The sequence below is a fragment of the Nerophis ophidion genome, linkage group LG07 (genome assembly GCF_033978795.1).
Source record: "Nerophis ophidion isolate RoL-2023_Sa linkage group LG07, RoL_Noph_v1.0, whole genome shotgun sequence".
Classification (NCBI taxonomy): domain Eukaryota; kingdom Metazoa; phylum Chordata; class Actinopteri; order Syngnathiformes; family Syngnathidae; genus Nerophis; species Nerophis ophidion.
The window spans coordinates 2,400,466-2,418,923 of record NC_084617.1 but is presented as its reverse complement, the minus strand read 5'-3'; the positions used below and the strand labels follow the sequence as shown (position 1 = coordinate 2,418,923).

Genomic DNA, 18,458 nt, shown 5'->3' with positions numbered 1-18,458 from the left:
TCTAGTGACTCAAAGCGCTTTACATCGTGAAACCCAATATCTAAGTTACATTTAAAGCAGTGTGGGTGGCACTGGGAGCAGGTGGGTAAAGTGTCTTGCCCAAGGACACAACGGCAGTGACCAGGATGGCGGAAGCGGGAATCGAACCTGCAACCCTCAAGTTGCTGGCACGGCCACTCTACCAACCGAGCTATGCCGCCCCACAGACATTATGTATAAATGTATGTGTATGTATATATACTGTACATATATGTATATATATATATTGTATATTATATATATAATGTATGTGTATAAATGTATGCGTATGTGTATATGTATATATATATATGCATGTGTGTGTATATATACATATACATCTTTCTTTCTTTTTTATCTTTTTTACTATTTATATTACTATATTATTGTGTATGCACCTGTTCACTGTAATAGTGACTATAAAACTCTATCCTATTCTAGTCACATTATCTCTGGAATCATGTTGACACGTGTGAGACACGTACGGAAAACACCTTGTACTATTGAGCACGACATGTTGTACTATTCAGCACGACATGTTGTACTATTCAGCACGACATGTTGTACTATTGAGCACGACATGTTGTACTATTCAGCACGACATGTTGTACTATTCAGCACGACATGTTGTACTATTCAGCACGACATGTTGTACTATTGAGCACGACATGTTGTACTATTGAGCACGACATGTTGTACTATTCTGCACGACATGTTGTACTATTCAGCACGACATGTTGTACTATTCAGCACGACATGTTGTACTATTGAGCACGACATGTTGTACTATTCAGCACGACATGTTGTACTATTCAGCACGACATGTTGTACTATTCAGCACGACATGTTGTACTATTGAGCACGACATGTTGTACTATTCAGCACGACATGTTGTACTATTGAGCACGACATGTTGTACTATTCAGCACGACATGTTGTACTATTCAGCACGACATGTTGTACTATTGAGCACGACATGTTGTACTATTCAGCACGACATGTTGTACTATTGAGCACGACATGTTGTACTATTGAGCACGACATGTTGTACTATTCAGCACGACATGTTGTACTATTGAGCACGACATGTTGTACTATTGAGCACGACATGTTGTACTATTCAGCACGACATGTTGTACTATTGAGCACATGTTGTACTATTCAGCACGACATGTTGTACTATTGAGCACGACATGTTGTACTATTGAGCACGACATGTTGTACTATTCAGCACGACATGTTGTACTATTGAGCACGACATGTTGTACTATTCAGCACGACATGTTGTACTATTGAGCACGACATGTTGTACTATTGAGCACGACATGTTGTACTATTCAGCACGACATGTTGTACTATTGAGCACGACATGTTGTACTATTGAGCACGACATGTTGTACTATTCAGCACGACATGTTGTACTATTCAGCACGACATGTTGTACTATTCAGCACGACATGTTGTACTATTCAGCACGACATGTTGTACTATTCAGCATGACATGTTGTACTATTGAGCACGACATGTTGTACTATTGAGCACGACATGTTGTACTATTGAGCACGACATGTTGTACTATTCAGCACGACATGTACTATTCAGCACGACATGTTGTACTATTCAGCACGACATGTTGTACTATTCAGCACGACATGTTGTACTATTGAGCACGACATGTTGTACTATTCAGCACGACATGTTGTACTATTGAGCACGACATGTTGTACTATTGAGCACGACATGTTGTACTATTCAGCACGACATGTTGTACTATTGAGCACGACATGTTGTACTATTGAGCACGACATGTTGTACTATTCAGCACGACATGTTGTACTATTGAGCACATGTTGTACTATTCAGCACGACATGTTGTACTATTGAGCACGACATGTTGTACTATTGAGCACGACATGTTGTACTATTCAGCACGACATGTTGTACTATTGAGCACGACATGTTGTACTATTCAGCACGACATGTTGTACTATTGAGCACGACATGTTGTACTATTGAGCACGACATGTTGTACTATTCAGCACGACATGTTGTACTATTGAGCACGACATGTTGTACTATTGAGCACGACATGTTGTACTATTCAGCACGACATGTTGTACTATTCAGCACGACATGTTGTACTATTCAGCACGACATGTTGTACTATTCAGCACGACATGTTGTACTATTCAGCACGACATGTTGTACTATTGAGCACGACATGTTGTACTATTGAGCACGACATGTTGTACTATTGAGCACGACATGTTGTACTATTCAGCACGACATGTACTATTCAGCACGACATGTTGTACTATTCAGCACGACATGTTGTACTATTCAGCACGACATGTTGTACTATTCAGCACGACATGTTGTACTATTGAGCACGACATGTTGTACTATTCAGCACGACATGTTGTACTATTCAGCACGACATGTTGTACTATTCAGCACGACATGTTGTACTATTGAGCACGACATGTTGTACTATTGAGCACGACATGTTGTACTATTCAGCACGACATGTTGTACTATTGAGCACGACATGTTGTACTATTCTGCACGACATGTTGTACTATTCAGCACGACATGTTGTACTATTGAGCACGACATGTTGTACTATTGAGCACGACATGTTGTACTATTCAGCACGACATGTTGTACTATTCAGCACGACATGTTGTACTATTCAGCACGACATGTTGTACTATTCAGCACGACATGTTGTACTATTGAGCACGACATGTTGTACTATTCAGCACGACATGTTGTACTATTGAGCACGACATGTTGTACTATTGAGCACGACATGTTGTACTATTCAGCACGACATGTTGTACTATTGAGCACGACATGTTGTACTATTCAGCACGACATGTTGTACTATTGAGCACGACATGTTGTACTATTGAGCACGACATGTTGTACTATTCAGCACGACATGTTGTACTATTGAGCACGACATGTTGTACTATTGAGCACGACATGTTGTACTATTCAGCACGACATGTTGTACTATTGAGCACATGTTGTACTATTCAGCACGACATGTTGTACTATTGAGCACGACATGTTGTACTATTGAGCACGACATGTTGTACTATTCAGCACGACATGTTGTACTATTGAGCACGACATGTTGTACTATTCAGCACGACATGTTGTACTATTGAGCACGACATGTTGTACTATTGAGCACGACATGTTGTACTATTCAGCACGACATGTTGTACTATTGAGCACGACATGTTGTACTATTGAGCACGACATGTTGTACTATTCAGCACGACATGTTGTACTATTCAGCACGACATGTTGTACTATTCAGCACGACATGTTGTACTATTCAGCACGACATGTTGTACTATTCAGCACGACATGTTGTACTATTGAGCACGACATGTTGTACTATTGAGCACGACATGTTGTACTATTCAGCACGACATGTACTATTCAGCACGACATGTTGTACTATTCAGCACGACATGTTGTACTATTCAGCACGACATGTTGTACTATTCAGCACGACATGTTGTACTATTGAGCACGACATGTTGTACTATTCAGCACGACATGTTGTACTATTGAGCACGACATGTTGTACTATTGAGCACGACATGTTGTACTATTCAGCACGACATGTTGTACTATTCAGCACGACATGTTGTACTATTGAGCACGACATGTTGTACTATTGAGCACGACATGTTGTACTATTGAGCACGACATGTTGTACTATTGAGCACGACATGTTGTACTATTCAGCACGACATGTTGTACTATTGAGCACGACATGTTGTACTATTCAGCACGACATGTTGTACTATTGAGCACGACATGTTGTACTATTGAGCACGACATGTTGTACTATTGAGCACGACATGTTGTACTATTGAGCACGACATGTTGTACTATTGAGCACGACATGTTGTACTATTCAACACGACATGTTGTACTATTGAGCACGACATGTTGTACTATTGAGCACGACATGTTGTACTATTCAGCACGACATGTTGTACTATTGAGCACGACATGTTGTACTATTGAGCACGACATGTTGTACTATTGAGCACGACATGTTGTACTATTCAACACGACATGTTGTACTATTGAGCACGACATGTTGTACTATTGAGCACGACATGTTGTACTATTGAGCACGACATGTTGTACTATTGAGCACGACATGTTGTACTATTGAGCACGACATGTTGTACTATTGAGCACGACATGTTGTACTATTGAGCACGACATGTTGTACTATTGAGCACGACATGTTGTACTATTCAGCACGACATGTTGTACTATTGAGCACGACATGTTGTACTATTCAGCACGACATGTTGTACTATTGAGCACGACATGTTGTACTATTCAGCACGACATGTTGTACTATTGAGCACGACATGTTGTACTATTCAGCACGACATGTTGTACTATTGAGCACGACATGTTGTACTATTGAGCACGACATGTTGTACTATTGAGCACGACATGTTGTACTATTCAGCACGACATGTTGTACTATTGAGCACGACATGTTGTACTATTGAGCACGACATGTTGTACTATTCAGCACGACATGTTGTACTATTCAGCACGACATGTTGTACTATTGAGCACGACATGTTGTACTATTGAGCACGACATGTTGTACTATTGAGCACGACATGTTGTACTATTGAGCACGACATGTTGTACTATTCAGCACGACATGTTGTACTATTGAGCACGACATGTTGTACTATTGAGCACGACATGTTGTACTATTGAGCACGACATGTTGTACTATTGAGCACGACATGTTGTACTATTCAGCACGACATGTTGTACTATTCAGCACGACATGTTGTACTATTAATACGAAATGTTGTACTATTCAGCACGACATGTTGTACTATTCAGCACGACATGTTGTACTATTGAGCACGACATGTTGTACTATTGAGCACGACATGTTGTACTATTCAGCACGACATGTTGTACTATTGAGCACGACATGTTGTACTATTCAGCACGACATGTTGTACTATTCAGCACGACATGTTGTACTATTGAGCACGACATGTTGTACTATTGAGCACGCAATGTTGTACTATTGAGCACGACATGTTGTACTATTGAGCACGACATGTTGTACTATTGAGCACGACATGTTGTACTATTGAGCACGACATGTTGTACTATTCAACACGACATGTTGTACTATTCAACACGTGTACATGTTGTACTATTGAGCACGACATGTTGTACTATTCAACACGACATGTTGTACTATTCAGCACGACATGTTGTACTATTGAGCACGACATGTTGTACTATTGAGCACGACATGTTGTACTATTGAGCACGACATGTTGTACTATTGAGCACGACATGTTGTACTATTGAGCACGACATGTTGTACTATTCAGCACGACTACCACAAGGCCTGAGCAAACATAAAATATGTTTGTAGTAAACATTTGACATTTGTTAGCAACATGATGATGGCTCGTAAACTATAGCATTTTACATGTTGCACTTTTAGTTGGTAGTAATAAAGTGAATGATGACTCCATAAACCTGAGCACTTTGTAATAAAACTACACGTCTCAAATGTCTTTAAATGCAAGCTTTTGTTTTTTGTCTCATGAAAAATAGTATAGACTAAAACTAACCGCTTTAAAACATCCCGTTTGTCTGTCAGAAAGTAGGATTAATGGTGACACAATTAGGGTTGCAAAATTCCAGAATCTTCTTTCCTGAATGGATCTAAAATTTAACCGCCGCCAGTATTTTTTCTGTATTTTTACTGTAATATTTTCAGAATGTGTTTGTCCTATTTTTGGCCAAAGTAAGACAACAAAAACCACCTGAAGTTGTGTTTATTTTGTACTTTTAATGCAGGGGTCGGGAACCTTTTTGGCTGAGAGAGCCCTGGAAGCCAAATATTTCAAAATGTATTTTTGTGAGAGCCATATAACATTTTTTTAACACTGAATACAACTAAATGTGTATTCAAATGTGATCAAATAAGTTTGATCATATTACGCCTGTACTGTATATACCTTTATATACATATATACATACATATATACCTATACTGTATATACCTTTATATACATATATACATACATATATACCTATACTGTATATACCTTTATATACATATATACATACATATATACCTATACTGTATATACCTTTATATACATACATACATACATACATATATACCTATACTGTATATACCTTTATATACATATATACATACATATATACCTATACTGTATATACCTTTATATACATATATACATACATATATACCTGTACTGTATATACCTTTATATACATATATACATACATATATACCTATACTGTATATACCTTTATATACATATATACATACATATATACCTATACTGTATATACCTTTATATACATATATACATACATATATACCTATACTGGCTCACCTGCACTGGCTTCCTGTGCACTTAAGATGTGACTTTAAGGTTTTACTACTTACGTATAAAATACTACACGGTCTAGCTCCATCCTATCTTGCCGATTGTATTGTACCATATGTCCCGGCAAGAAATCTGCCTTCAAAGGACTCCGGCTTATTAGTGATTCCCAAAGCCCAAAAAAAGTCTGCGGGCTATAGAGCGTTTTCCATTCGGGCTCCAGTACTCTGGAATGCCCTCCCGGTAACAGTTTGAGATGCCACATCAGTAGAAGCATTTAAGTCTCACCTTAAAACTCATCTGTATACTCTAGCCTTTAAATAGACCTCCTTTTTAGACCAGTTGATCTGCCGCTTCTTTTCTTTCTCCTATGTCCCCCCCTCCCTTGTGGAGGGGGTCCGGTCCGATGACCATGGAAGAAGTACTGGCTGTCCAGAGTCGAGACCCAGGATGGACCGCTCGTCGGGACCCAGGATGGACCGCTCGCCTGTATCTGTTGGGGACGTCACTACGCTGCTGATCCGCTTGAGATGGTTTCCTGTGGACGGGACTCTCGCTGCTGTCTTGGATCCGCTTTGAACTGAACTCTCGCGGCTGTGTTGGATCCATTATGGATTGAACTTTCACAGTATCATGTTAGACCCGCTCCACATCCATTGCTTTCGGTCCCCTAGAGGGGGGGTGGCCCACATCTGAGGTCCTCTCCAAGGTTTCTCATAGTCAGCATTGTCACTGGCGTCCCACTGGATGTGAATTCTCCCTGCCCACTGGGTGTGAGTTTTCCTTGCCCTTTTGTGGGTTCTTCCGAGGATGTTGTAGTCGTAATGATTTGTGCAGTCCTTTGAGACATTTGTGATTTGGGGCTATATAAATAAACATTGATTGATTGATTGATTGATTTTTAAGTATGATCAACATTTGTAGAGTATAATAAGTCTCTTATTCTTTTGAACAACATTGTTATTCTAAAAGTTAACCCATAATAAATATAATACTTCTTACCATTAATGCGACATCTTGAACAGGCGCGGTAGAAAACGGATGGTTGGGTTAAAATGCATGAGAATGTTTTATAATTTGAACGTTATTTTTGAAACTGTGATTACCAGCGGAATTATTCATTACTCATCGTGTTAAGCAATGTCAGCTAAGATTGATCTGAGAGTCATATGCAGTCATCTGGCTCTAGAGCCATAGGTTCCCTACCCCTGGTTTAAGCATTGGACACCTTTTTACCTGCACTCTGCCTCCCGCTGTTTCCCACATCTACAAAGCAATTAGCTACCGACTGCCACCTACTGATACGGAAGAGTATTACACGGTTACTCGGCTTAGCTCGGTTAGGAGAGTGGCCGTGCTAGCAACCTGAGGGTTCCAGGTTCGATTCCCGCTTCCGCCATCCTAGTCACTGCCGTTGTGTCCTTGGGCAAGACACTTTACACACCTGCCCCCAGTGCCACCCACACTGCTTTAAATGTAACTTAGATATTGGGTGTCACTTTGTAAAGCGCTTTGAGTCACTAGAGAAAAGCGCTATATAAATATAATGATCTGAGAGCCATATGTATTCATCAAAAGAGCCACAGCTGGCTCTAGAGCCATAGCTCTAGAGCCAGATGCAGTCATCAAAAGAGCCACATCTGGCTCTAGAGCCACAGGTTCCCTACCCCTGTTTTAATGTCATGATTTTAATAGTCCGTGTGCACAGATTTTCCTCCATGTGGCCCCCGGGCTAAAATCAGTTTGACACCCTTGGGGTGAACCTAACTGCTTTAAGACTTTTGCAAATTTCCAGTTTTTCTGTCAGAATGTTTGAATTTGCTGCCACACTATATCATTTTCCACACAGCATATATTGGAGATGTGTGCCCGCCTCTTTTTTCCGGCAGCTTGTTATTTAGTAAAGTGATTTATATTTCTAATTTATATTTATTCTCTAGTGACTAAAAGTGTTTTACACAGTGAAACCCAATAACTAAGTTCCATTTAAAGTAGTTAGGCCGGCACTGAGAGCAGGTGGGTAAAATGTCTTGCCCAGGGACACAACGGCAGTGACTAGGATGGCGGAAGCGGGGATCAAACCCGGAACCCTCAAGTTGCTGGCACGGCCACTCTACCGACCGAGCAAGACAACATGCCTGAAATCTGAGTATTTTCATGGCAGACGACCGTGTATTTGTGTCCAAATAGAACTTTTTGCGGCAATATGGACAAGTGGTTGTGTTCGTGGACGGCGCCGTGGCCCGCTGCGTCAATGCGGGGGTTGGACAAAGCGCTCGCCTGCTGCTCATATTTCCCTGGAAAATAGCCCACATTGAACAAAAAAATACAGCATTTTATTTTCAGTGAAATTGTCAATTGAATTGTTGGAATTGCACTTTGCATTCCTTTTCATGTAGAATAAAGAAGGAGTGTCATTGTTACAGTTAACTGGTTCAAAGAAATTGGAGCAGATCCACTAAGGAGCATACACAATCATTTAGTGATATAAATAGTAAAAAATATTTAAAAAAAGATAAAATATATCTATGTATATGTATAAATCCTAACCCTAACCCTGCAATGAGGTGGCGACTTGTCCAGGGTGTACCCCGCCTTCCGCCCGATTGTAGCTGAGATAGGCGCCAGCGCCCCCCGCGACCCCAAAAGGGAATAAGCGGTAGAAAATGGATGGATGTATATATCCACACACATTCATATAGCCATACATATACATATACACATACATATACATGCATGTACACATATATATGATAATAATAAACTAACTTATAATAATAATAATAATATACAATATCCTGCCCTAATACCCTACTGTGCAATGCTACACTTCGAGTGCAATATGTCCGACACTGATTGTTATTTATTACTTCGGTACTCTTGTCTTGTTCTGTATATTGTACAGTATTTTGTATTTCTACAGTGTTTTGTATGTTGTACATGATTGCTTGTTATTTTTATTGGATATTAGTCTGTTTATTTCAATTGTTAGTTCAATTGTGTTATTTATTTTACCCCATATTTGTTCCCACAACCGCACCTTAAGTTGGAGTCTTTAATCCCGTTATAAGCAAATATAATGACAATAAAGTCTATTCTATTCTATTCTATTCTATATATATAAATACATACATATACATATATATACAAAGCCCGTTTCCATATGAGTTGGGAAATTGTGTTAGATGTAAATATAAACAGAATACAAGGATTTGCAAATCCTTTTCAACCCATATTTGATGTTCAAACTTATAACCTTTGTTTTTTTTTTGCAAATAATCATTAACTTACAATTTCATGGCTGCAACACGTGCCAAAGTAGTTGGGAAAGGGCATGTTCACCTCTGTGTTACATCACCTTTTAAATAGATATACGGGCCCCCAAACACATTTTTTTCTTTAATTGTGGCCCCGAGTCAAAATAATTGCTCAGGCCAGATATAGATTAACTAGCACCAACCTGAGCTACACATGCATATAGAATAACTAGAACCAACCTGACTTGCACATGCATATAGAATATCTAGAACCAACCTGACTTGATTTGCAAAAAAAAACAAAGTTTATGAGTTTGAACATGAAATATGTTGTCTTTGTAGCATATTCAACTGAATATGGCTTGAAAAGGATTTGCAAATCATTGTATTCTGTTTATATTTACATCTAACACAATTTCCCAACTCATACGGAAACGGGGTTTGTAGAATTGAATAAAATAGAAAGTATTTTATTGATTTCTGGGGGGAATTCAGCTAATATTAGATGTATCAGATTGCAGGTGGGTTTATTTTGTAACCTTCGTGTTCATATTTCACTCTTTGTTGAATTTTTGTTGCGTTTCACTTGATTATAAAATATGTCGATCGAAAGCGGCTGGGCCATTCATATTTCGTCAATATTCAGTGTTTTATCGTTCACAGAAAAATGTAAATTCCATTGCGTTTTTTAAGGCGGTCTGTCATTACGTTTTTAGCATTCAATAAAGACATTATTGTGAGATTTTGTGTTAGTGTTCCTATAAATAGATATACCGGCCCCCAAACACATTTTTTACTTTAATTGTGGCCCCGAGTCAAAATAATTGCTTAGGCCAGATATAGATTAACTAGCACCAACCTGAGCTACACTTGCATATAGAATAACTAGAACCAACCTGACTTGCGCATGCATATAAAATATCTAGAACCAACCTGACTTGCACATGCATATAGAATAACTATAATAATAATAATGGATTAGATTTATATCGTGCTTTTCTATTGTTAGATACTCAAAGCGCTCACAGAGAAGTGGGAACCCATCATTCATTCACACCTGGTGGTGGTAAGCTACATATGTAGCCACAGCTGCCCTGGGGTAGACTGACGGAAGCGTGGCTGCCAGTTTGCGCCTACGGCCCCTCCGACCACCACCAATCATTCATTCATCATTCATTCACCGGTGTGAGCGGCACCGGGGGCAAAGGGTGAAGTGTCCTGCCCAAGGACACAACGGCAGCGATTTGGATGTCAATAGGTGGGAAGCGAACCTGCAACCCTCAGGTTTCTGGCACGGCCGCTCTACCCACTACGCCATGCCGCCCCCAACTAGAACCAACCTGACTTGCACATGCATATAGAATATCTAGAACCAACCTGACTTGCAAAAAAAAAAAATGTTTATGAGTTTGAACATCAAATATGTTGTCTTTGTAGCATATTCAACTGAATATGGCTTGAAAATGATTTGCAAATCATTGTATTCTGTTTATATTTACATCTAACACAATTTCCCAACTAATATGGAAACAGGGTTTGGACCCTGGACGGCTCTCCTTTATTTCTTAACTGATGCTAGTGCCAAACCGTGCCTGAGCCGATACTCAAAGGGATCATATTATGATGGGGTTTTTTCTACATTTAATAATTCCTGGTGGTCTACACAACATGTGAGGGTGCTTCTTGTTTATGTTTTACAGATCACTTCCAGACCGTCTCTTCAGGTTTTGTAAGTGGTCTTATTTACCTGGTATCACTTCGACCGTGTCTTTTCCTCGTCATCCTTGTAATCATTTTTTGCACTTCCATAGCGAGTCTACTGACAGATATTAGTTAGACCTATGCAACATTTTGTATCAGAAATGACAACAGCAGAAGATGCATGTTGTGCACGTACAAACTACCATCCATCCATCCATTTTCTACCGCTTATTCCCTTTCAGGGTCGCGGGGGGCGCTGGCGCCTATCTCAGCTACAAGTTTGCATGTTCTCCCCGTGAATGCGTGGGTTCCCTCCGGGTACTCCGGCTTCCTCCCAAGCTACCACTATATATATATGTACATATATATATATATGTACATATATATATATAACCTTAGTGTAGAAGGGGCCTTAGAGTTGTCACCCCCAAAAGAAAGACCCCTAAAAATGGGTCCAGATGAGTTCCTTCCTGGAATGAGATCGGTCACCTGGTAATGCTGCCTCCTTTTGGTTTGGAGTCTTCAAGAGCGAGCACCGCCTATGAAAGCGTCTCTGAGTCCTCACCTGTATGGGCAGCACGATGAGGGCCACAAAGATCATGATGACCACCAGCAGCTGCGAGGGCCAGATCTGCGGGGTGACGTCACCGAAGCCCACGGTGGAGAAGGTGACCACGCAGAAGTAGAGCGAGTCGAACAAGGTCAGGTTGTTGCCCGCTCGCTCCAGGTGCTGAATACCACAAATGCTGCGGGACAAGGAAGAGAAGGGGCTGGTGAAATGAGGTGCGCCTGCACCTGGAAAGAAAATGCATACATAATGGAAGGTTCTAGTCGTGTAGAACCGCACCGCATCATACTTACGAATAATGACCTTTTTTAGTTATATAGTGGATCATTTCTGTCCTAAATCTGTTTTGGGTAACTTTCACCTTGGCAAGGACACGACATGAGAGGTCAAGTCGGCCTGAACATTGGACAGTTACATAAGTTATGATACAAACTAGGACATCATGGAGTGTAGAAATAAGAAGGGAAGACCAAGCCTGGTGTGCGCTCTTTCTTAATTCCTTCAAGAGGGTTCACCATCTTTTGTCTCATGAGACACTGTCTGTTTTCATATTGATTCAATCCAACTTTGTACTATCTGATTGTGAGTCATTAAAACTGTTGTAACAAACTCTCTATTGTTCCTGTTTAAGATTCAGACTTTTCCACCACAGAAAATTGGCGTCACACACAGGATGTATTTAAATTAGGGATGTGAATGTGAGGGTGAATGTTGTCTGTCTATCTGTGTTGGCCCTGCGATGAGGTGGCGACTTGTCCAGGGTGTACGACGCCTTCTGCCCGATTGTAGCTGAGATAGGCGACAGCGCTCCCCGCGACCCCAGAAGGGAATAAGCGGTAGAAATTGGATGGATGGATGGAGTGTAGAAATAAGAAGGGAAGACCAAGCCTGGTGTGCGCTCTTTCTTAATTCCTTTAAGAGGGTTCACCATCTTTTGTCTCATGAGACACTGTCTGTTTTCATATTGATTCAATCCAACTTTGTACTATCTGATTGTGAGTCATTAAAACTGTTGTAAAAAACTCTCTATTGTTCCTGTTTAAGATTCAGACTTTTCCACCACAGAAAATTGGCGTCACACACAGGATGTATTTAAATTAGGGATGTGAATGTGAGGGTGAATGTTGTCCGTCTATCTGCGATGAGGTGGCGACTTGTCCAGGGTGTACGACGCCTTCTGCCCGATTGTAGCTGAGATATGCGCCAGCGCCCACCGCGACCCCAAAAGGGAATAAACGGTAGAAAATGGATGGATGGATGGAGTGTAGAAATAAGAAGGGAAGACCAAGCCTGGTGTGCGCTCTTTCTTAATTCCTTGAAGAGGGTTCACCATCTTTTGTCTCATGAGACACTGTCTGTTTTCATTTTGATTCAATCCAACTTTGTACTATCTGATTGTGAGTCATTAAAACTGTTGTAACAAACTCTCTAATGTTCATGTTTAAGATTCAGACTTTTCCACCACAGAAAATTGGCGTCACAAACAGGATGTATTTAAATTAGGGATGTGAATGTGAGGGTGAATGTTGTCCGTCTATCTGCGATGAGGTGGCGACTTGTCCAGGGTGTACGACGCCTTCTGCCCGATTGTAGCTGAGATAGGCGCCAGCGCCCACCGCGACCCCAAAAGGGAATAAACGGTAGAAAATGGATGGATGTAGAAATAAGAAAGGAAGACCAAGCCTGGTGTGCGCTCTTTCTTAATTCCTTTAAGAGGGTTCACCATCTTTTGTTTCATGAGACACTGTCTGTTTTCATATTGATTCAATCCAACTTTGTACTATCTGATTGTGAGTCATTAAAACTGTTGTAACAAACTCTCTATTGTTCATGTTTAAGATTCAGACTTTTCCACCAAATAAAATTGGCGTCATGAACAGGATGTATTTAAATTAGGGATGTGAATGTGAGGGTGAATGTTGTCTGTCTATCTGCGTTGGCCCTGCGATGAGGTAGCGACTTGTCCAGGGTGTTCGACGCCTTCTGCCCGATTGTAGCTGAGATAGGCGCCAGCGCCCACCGCGACCCCAAAAGGGAATAAACGGTAGAAAAATGGATGAATGGATGGAATGTAGAAATAAGAAGGGAAGACCAAGCCTGGTGTGCGCTCTTTCTTAATTCCTTTAAGAGGGTTCACCATCTTTTGTTTCATGAGACACTGTCTGTTTTCATATTGATTCAATCCAACTTTGTACTATCTGATTGTGAGTCATTAAAACTGTTGTAACAAACTCTCTATTGTTCCTGTTTAAGATTCGGACTTTTCCACCACAGAAAATTGGTGTCACAAACAGGATGTATTTAAATTAGGGATGTGAATGTGAGGGTGAATGTTGTCTGTCTATCTGCGATGAGGTGGCGACTTGTCCAGGGTGTACGACGCCTTCTGCCCGATTGTAGCTGAGATAGGCGCCAGCGCCCACCGCGACCCCAAAAGGGAATAAACGGTAGAAAATGGATGGATGTAGAAATAAGAAAGGAAGACCAAGCCTGGTGTGCGCTCTTTCTTAATTCCTTGAAGAGGGTTCACCATCTTTTGTCTCATGAGACACTGTCTGTTTTCATATTGATTCAATCCAACTTTGTACTATCTGATTGTGAGTCATTAAAACTGTTGTAACAAACTCTCTATTGTTCCTGTTTAAGATTCAGACTTTTCCACCAAATAAAATTGGCGTCACGAACAGGATGTATTTAAATTAGGGATGTGAATGTGAGGGTGAATGTTGTCTGTCTATCTGCGATGAGGTGGCGACTTGTCCAGGGTGTACGATGCCTTCTGCCCGATTGTAGCTGAGATAGGCGCCAGCGCCCACCGCAACCCCAAAAGGGAATAAACGGTAGAAAATGGATGGATGGACGGAGTGTATAAATAAGAAGGGAAGACCAAGCCTGGTGTGCGCTCTTTCTTAATTCCTTGAAGAGGGTTCACCATCTTTTGTCTCATGAGACACTGTCTGTTTTCATATTGATTCAATCCAACTTTGTACTATCTGATTGTGAGTCATTAAAACTGTTGTAACAAACTCTCTATTGTTCCTGTTTAAGATTCAGACTTTTCCACCAAATAAAATTGGCGTCACAAACAGGATGTATTTAAATTAGGGATGTGAATGTGAGGGTGAATGTTGTCTGTCTATCTGCGATGAGGTGGCGACTTGTCCAGGGTGTGCCACGCCTTCTGCCCGATTGTAGCTGAGATAGGCGCCAGCGCCCACCGCGACCCCAAAAGGGAATAAACGGTAGAAATGGATGGATGGATGGAGTATAGAAATAAGAAGGGAAGACCAAGCCTGGTGTGCGCTCTTTCTTAATTCCTTTAAGAGGGTTCACCATCTTTTGTCTCATGAGACATTGTCTGTTTTCATATTGATTCAATCCAACTTTGTACTATCTGATTGTGAGTCATTAAAACTGTTGTAACAAACTCTATTGTTCCGGTCTAAGATTCTGACTTTTCCACCACATAAAATTGGCGTCACACACAGGATGTATTTAAATTAGGGATGTGAATGTGAGGGTGAATGTTGTCTGTCTATCTGCGATGAGGTGGCGACTTGTCCAGGGTGTACGACGCCTTCTGCCCGATTGTAGCTGAGATAGGCGCCAGCGCCCCCCGTGACTCCAAAAGTGAATAAGCGGTAGAAAATGGATGGATGGACGGAGTGTAGAAATAAGAAGGGAAGACCAAGCCTGGTGTGCGCTCTTTCTTAATTCCTTGAAGAGGGTTCACCATCTTTTGTCTCATGAGACACTGTCTGTTTTCATTTTGATTCAATCCAACTTTGTACTATCTGATTGTGAGTCATTAAAACTGTTGTAACAAACTCTCTAATGTTCATGTTTAAGATTCAGACTTTTCCACCACAGAAAATTGGCGTCACGAACAGGATGTATTTAAATTAGGGATGTGAATGTGAGGGTGAATGTTGTCCGTCTATCTGCGATGAGGTGGCGACTTGTCCAGGGTGTACGACGCCTTCTGCCCGATTGTAGCTGAGATAGGCGCCAGCGCCCACCGCGACCCCAAAAGGGAATAAACGGTAGAAAATGGATGGATGTAGAAATAAGAAAGGAAGACCAAGCCTGGTGTGCGCTCTTTCTTAATTCCTTTAAGAGGGTTCACCATCTTTTGTTTCATGAGACACTGTCTGTTTTCATATTGATTCAATCCAACTTTGTACTATCTGATTGTGAGTCATTAAAACTGTTGTAACAAACTCTCTATTGTTCATGTTTAAGATTCAGACTTTTCCACCAAATAAAATTGGCGTCATGAACAGGATGTATTTAAATTAGGGATGTGAATGTGAGGGTGAATGTTGTCTGTCTATCTGCGTTGGCCCTGCGATGAGGTAGCGACTTGTCCAGGGTGTTCGACGCCTTCTGCCCGATTGTAGCTGAGATAGGCGCCAGCGCCCACCGCGACCCCAAAAGGGAATAAACGGTAGAAAAATGGATGAATGGATGGAATGTAGAAATAAGAAGGGAAGACCAAGCCTGGTGTGCGCTCTTTCTTAATTCCTTTAAGAGGGTTCACCATCTTTTGTTTCATGAGACACTGTCTGTTTTCATATTGATTCAATCCAACTTTGTACTATCTGATTGTGAGTCATTAAAACTGTTGTAACAAACTCTCTATTGTTCCTGTTTAAGATTCGGACTTTTGCACCACAGAAAATTGGTGTCACAAACAGGATGTATTTAAATTAGGGATGTGAATGTGAGGGTGAATGTTGTCTGTCTATCTGCGATGAGGTGGCGACTTGTCCAGGGTGTACGACGCCTTCTGCCCGATTGTAGCTGAGATAGGCGCCAGCGCCCACCGCGACCCCAAAAGGGAATAAACGGTAGAAAATGGATGGATGTAGAAATAAGAAAGGAAGACCAAGCCTGGTGTGCGCTCTTTCTTAATTCCTTGAAGAGGGTTCACCATCTTTTGTCTCATGAGACACTGTCTGTTTTCATATTGATTCAATCCAACTTTGTACTATCTGATTGTGAGTCATTAAAACTGTTGTAACAAACTCTCTATTGTTCCTGTTTAAGATTCAGACTTTTCCACCAAATAAAATTGGCGTCACGAACAGGATGTATTTAAATTAGGGATGTGAATGTGAGGGTGAATGTTGTCTGTCTATCTGCGATGAGGTGGCGACTTGTCCAGGGTGTACGATGCCTTCTGCCCGATTGTAGCTGAGATAGGCGCCAGCGCCCACCGCAACCCCAAAAGGGAATAAACGGTAGAAAATGGATGGATGGACGGAGTGTATAAATAAGAAGGGAAGACCAAGCCTGGTGTGCGCTCTTTCTTAATTCCTTGAAGAGGGTTCACCATCTTTTGTCTCATGAGACACTGTCTGTTTTCATATTGATTCAATCCAACTTTGTACTATCTGATTGTGAGTCATTAAAACTGTTGTAACAAACTCTCTATTGTTCCTGTTTAAGATTCAGACTTTTCCACCAAATAAAATTGGCGTCACAAACAGGATGTATTTAAATTAGGGATGTGAATGTGAGGGTGAATGTTGTCTGTCTATCTGCGATGAGGTGGCGACTTGTCCAGGGTGTGCCACGCCTTCTGCCCGATTGTAGCTGAGATAGGCGCCAGCGCCCACCGCGACCCCAAAAGGGAATAAACGGTAGAAATGGATGGATGGATGGAGTATAGAAATAAGAAGGGAAGACCAAGCCTGGTGTGCGCTCTTTCTTAATTCCTTTAAGAGGGTTCACCATCTTTTGTCTCATGAGACATTGTCTGTTTTCATATTGATTCAATCCAACTTTGTACTATCTGATTGTGAGTCATTAAAACTGTTGTAACAAACTCTATTGTTCCGGTCTAAGATTCTGACTTTTCCACCACATAAAATTGGCGTCACACACAGGATGTATTTAAATTAGGGATGTGAATGTGAGGGTGAATGTTGTCTGTCTATCTGCGATGAGGTGGCGACTTGTCCAGGGTGTACGACGCCTTCTGCCCGATTGTAGCTGAGATAGGCGCCAGCGCCCCCCGTGACCCCAAAAGTGAATAAGCGGTAGAAAATGGATGGATGGACGGAGTGTAGAAATAAGAAGGGAAGACCAAGCCTGGTGTGCGCTCTTTCTTAATTCCTTGAAGAGGGTTCACCATCTTTTGTCTCATGAGACACTGTCTGTTTTCATATTGATTCAATCCAACTTTGTACTATCTGATTGTGAGTCATTAAAACTGTTGTAACAAACTGTCTATTGTTCCTGTCTAAGATTCGGACTTTTCCACCACAGAAAATTGGCGTCACGAACAGGATGTATTTAAATTAGGGATGTGAATGTGAGGGTGAATGTTGTCTGTCTATATGCGATGAGGTGGCGACTTGTCCAGGGTGTACGACGCCTTCTGCCCGATTGTAGCTGAGATAGGCGCCAGCGCCCACCGCGACCCCAAAAGGGAATAAACGGTAGAAAATGGAT

The 18,458-nt window shown here is 41.2% G+C and overlaps 1 protein-coding gene across 1 annotated transcript in view; it reads right to left on the bottom strand.

Moving 5' to 3' along the window:
• The window catches only part of kcnt2b (potassium sodium-activated channel subfamily T member 2b), a 148,562-nt gene that overhangs the window by 61,748 nt on the left and 68,356 nt on the right, over positions 1-18,458 (bottom strand). Inside the window, exon 10 of the mRNA XM_061905189.1 lies at positions 11,997-12,177. Within this exon, the coding sequence (XP_061761173.1) occupies positions 11,997-12,177 (181 nt within the window). The remainder of the gene's footprint in view (positions 1-11,996; positions 12,178-18,458) is intronic.